This window comes from Frankliniella occidentalis, unplaced genomic scaffold (assembly GCF_000697945.3).
Source record: "Frankliniella occidentalis isolate FOCC.00 unplaced genomic scaffold, Focc_3.1 Scaffold79, whole genome shotgun sequence".
NCBI lineage: Eukaryota > Metazoa > Arthropoda > Insecta > Thysanoptera > Thripidae > Frankliniella > Frankliniella occidentalis.
In genome coordinates this window covers 67,490-71,192 of record NW_026267209.1, presented here as the reverse complement: position 1 = coordinate 71,192, position 3,703 = coordinate 67,490, and the positions used below count along the sequence as shown (strand labels likewise).

At 52.9% G+C, this 3,703-nt stretch overlaps 1 protein-coding gene across 1 annotated transcript in view; it reads right to left on the bottom strand.

The window, feature by feature from the left end:
* LOC113208718 (DNA ligase 3) overlaps positions 1-3,703 on the bottom strand; it is a 27,100-nt gene that overhangs the window by 1,567 nt on the left and 21,830 nt on the right. Inside the window, exons 7-14 of the mRNA XM_026425857.2 lie at positions 2,521-2,872; positions 2,307-2,438; positions 2,139-2,218; positions 1,970-2,057; positions 1,774-1,851; positions 1,214-1,702; positions 833-1,000; positions 226-285 (exon numbers count right to left, since the gene is read on the bottom strand). Coding sequence (XP_026281642.2) covers positions 226-285; positions 833-1,000; positions 1,214-1,702; positions 1,774-1,851; positions 1,970-2,057; positions 2,139-2,218; positions 2,307-2,438; positions 2,521-2,872 — 1,447 coding nt within the window. The remainder of the gene's footprint in view (positions 1-225; positions 286-832; positions 1,001-1,213; positions 1,703-1,773; positions 1,852-1,969; positions 2,058-2,138; positions 2,219-2,306; positions 2,439-2,520; positions 2,873-3,703) is intronic.

Below are 3,703 nucleotides of genomic sequence, written 5' to 3'. Positions count from 1 at the left end.
GACAGAGAGGGAGAGAGGCGTGTCCTTAAAGGACATTACCTCGTCGAACTCGCCGGGCACGACCAACTTTTAGTCGGTAGCGAGCCCACCTTTTTTTTGCTTTTGATTTTGCTACTCTTCAATAACACCCCCGCTTTGCTTGCTTCGACAATACGCGATGCGATGCGTCCATAAAAGAGAAAATTAGAAAACTGAATGATAAAAAAATAAAACAGGGTGACGTACCTTGGAAGGCCCCGACTTCTTTGCCCTTTCCGGTGAGTTCGAGTCCGACCGCGGCCGCTTCTGCAGGCAGTCATTAACAAGCGAGTTTGAAAAGCATAACGACTTTTTATAATCGGGGGACGAGTTGAGTCGGCCGTGTCCACACCGCGGAGGGGAAAGGGGGTGGGGGAGCTGGCGGTTCTGTGCTTTTGCTCGCTGTCATGCGCTCCCTCGCCACCCCTTCCCCAACCCCACTGCTTCTACCAAACTCAGGAAACCGTTTCATTCTGGGCACGAAATCATGACTTTCATTAGAATTTCGTTTCAATTAAAACAAAGACACATATTTTTCTAAAGCTCAATCAAAATTTGTTCAAATTGATAAAACTTTCGTTATTTTAAATAAATGTTTTCGTCACAAAAATTAGACCTTGGATTTTGGCCCGAAATTTTCGTCATAGTAAATCACAATTTATTGTGAGCAAGGAAACTTTTTTGGGGGGGTTCAGGAGTGAAAAGGGGGTGGTTGTGGGGGGAAGTCCGCCTGCAGCGACGGATATCATCGATTATCCTGCTGTTACCAGGCATATTTCTCAACTCAATATCCGTATACTTTCTGTTTACAAACCTGCGCCTCCTTCGTCGTTGTCTTCCTCGGCGACGTCTTTTGCGGCGAGGCCTTCCTCGGCGACGTGGTCTTGGACGGCGACGCGCTACTGCTACTCATGCTACCGCTGGCACCTGCCATCGCGGAAAGGGAGAAGTCGGCCGTCTCCTTAGACTTCTTGAACAGTGCCTGCACACAGAAAACGATTCAGCCAGACGACCTTCAGTACATTTTGTGTTTTGTTTTTGTGTTGTTTTTTTTGACCGACAACTCGACAAACAGCATCAAAACAGCTTAACATACTTTCACTGCTCACACACTTTATCTTTCCATTTCTATCCAGACTGATGTGCCGTTTACTTTAAATGTTGATAGCACAAGCAATTTGGATCTCTGCCTCACCCTGAGCTCCGGCAGCGAGGTGGCCTGCTCCCAGGTCTTGTCGTCGCGGATGCGCGTGACGCGAGGGAAGCGCACCGAGATGCCGTCCGCCGTGTGCACCTCGGTCTGCGTGAACTCGGCGCCCGTGATCTCCCACACCTGCGTGTCCTTGGGGTCGACGGCCACGAAGTCCGGGTACATCTGCTTGTTGGCCTTGAGCCAGTCCGGGATCTTGCCCGGGTCCTTGTGTATCTTGACCATCTTGAGCTCCGTCTGCAGCCGCGCCAGCGTCTCGTCGTCGTGGCCGCCGTGGACCTTGGTCACGGTGCACCAGCGGCGCGTCGCCGGGTCGTAGCAGCCCATGAGGAAGATGGACATCATGCCGCCCTTCTGGCCCGTGCCGTAGAACGCTCCGAGCACCACCAGGTCGGCCGTGTCGGCCATGGCGCCGCCGAAGAGGTAGTCCTTCTTCACCTTGAGCCAGTGGCGCTTGCCCGGCTCGTACGGGCCCTGCGCAGAGGACCGGCGGGTCAGCCAAAGCCCCTAGACTAATCGTCGCCGCATAGCATAGCGGGGCTTACCTGCAGGTCCTTGAGCACCAGTCCCTCCAGCCCCAGGCGGAACACCTTCTCCATCATGGCCGTCAAGTCCTCGGGGCGCTGCAAACGGAAGGAAGGGGGGGGGAATAGAATCGCTACGCTGATAACAATATTCCTTCGCAAGGAAATTCGAGAGGAGAGAGAGAGAGACGCGACGTGGCGAATAAAAGTCACTTACGTGGATTTCTTTCTGCTCTGAAAACAAGATTCGATTCGGTATCTCCACCATCACTTTTTCCAGGATTTTTCGCCTCTGCTTCATGGTCCTTAGGAAGAAGAGGGAGGCGTTAGACCGGCAATTCTACGTAAAAAGCGGTTGCAAGAGGGAGCGAGGAAGGAATGCTCACTTGTGCAAGAGGGACTCCCCGTTGTAAAACATACAGTCGAAGACGAAAAGGCAAACATTCGCGTCTTGAAAAGCGGATTGCTGTGACCAAACAAAATGCAATGATGAATCCTCTCTTCCTATATTCTACACTTAATACTCGACACTGATCGGCAAAATGTTCACTAACCTTGTGCACCCCAAGTGAGCCGAAGGGAAGGGGCTTGCCCGTCTTGTTGTCGATGAGGAGGATCTCGCTGTCCAGGATCAGGTCCTCGCCACTGGGGAACGCGTCAGGGATGTACTGCTTGAAGTGGTTCACCTGCAGCGTACACACCAATGTTAGCCCAAACCCACTACTGGTCCGCTCACGAATGCGCTCTCCAACGCCCTCTCCCCCTCACCTTGTGCGCGAGCACGGGCTTGAGCGCTCGCGAGTAGTACTTGAACTCGTCGCCTTGCTTGTGCACCTGCACGCGCTCGCCGTCGTACTTGATCTCGGAGTACATGCCGTTGGGGCACTTCTTCATGGCCTGCTCCACCGACTTGCACGCCTCGGCCAGCATGGGCAGGACGGGCGTCAAGAGGCTGATGGAGATGCTGAAGGAGCCCGAGCCCGAGGCGCCGGAGGCGGAGGCGCCCGACGACGACGCCGACGACGGCTGCCCCTTGTCGAGCAAGGCCTTCCGCACCACGGCGCGGAGGTCCCGGGAGGTCTGGAAGGCCGCGTACGCGTCCGGGTGGATGGCGGCCAGGCTGGGCAGAAAAAAAAAACAATCACGACACGGCTCTTTCATATCGGCAAAATACATAAAACGGCGGCCTCGTCATGTGGGGGCCCGAAGCGCTCCCCTAACTCCCTTGGCTCGCACGACTATATCGCACGGGCCAAACGACTGGCTCCCCCTGGCGGCCAGCATCCCCACGACCACCGAGGACGGCAGTCTCTCTGCCGGAGGGTAGCGCCGCGCCGCAAGTGGCCACGGGGTAAAGCCGTGGAAGTGGCGCGGCTCTTTTGAATGTCAAACCTCACCAGACATACAGCGTTTAATTTAAGTTATACTAAGAGCGTGTTTTTCTAGCCGTCATAACTGTACTATTGTCGTGGAATTCTTCCCTTCAAATTTAACTCTTTGCTAAAACATAGGCCAAAAAGGCAATTTTATTTACACTTCGTAGCAGAAAAAGGGGAAACTGCATACATGCATCTCCCTTTCTCGCAAATATCAAGACACATACGAATATTGTTCTAATATTCAAGTGATTCTTTCAGATCTTGTATCCGTTCATTCTTGTTACCCTTCCAATAAATGGTGTTGTAAGCTAGATGTCTCGCATAATCTTTCGCTTGGTCTCTCCGCCTGTCTCCCATCCTGCCAACGTTTGCGAATCTCGGAATAGATTACAAGGGAATAATAAGACCCCGTATAAATAAGGCATCGCCGAGGAAACAAATCGAACAAAAAGAGGAAATCGGCTTGTGACTGAAGGACTTATGTTCACACCAACTTGAAAACAGATATGAAAATGAGAGAGAGGGGGGACGAGAAGGAGGAGGGAGGAGGGAGGAGAGAGGGGACTAGGGGA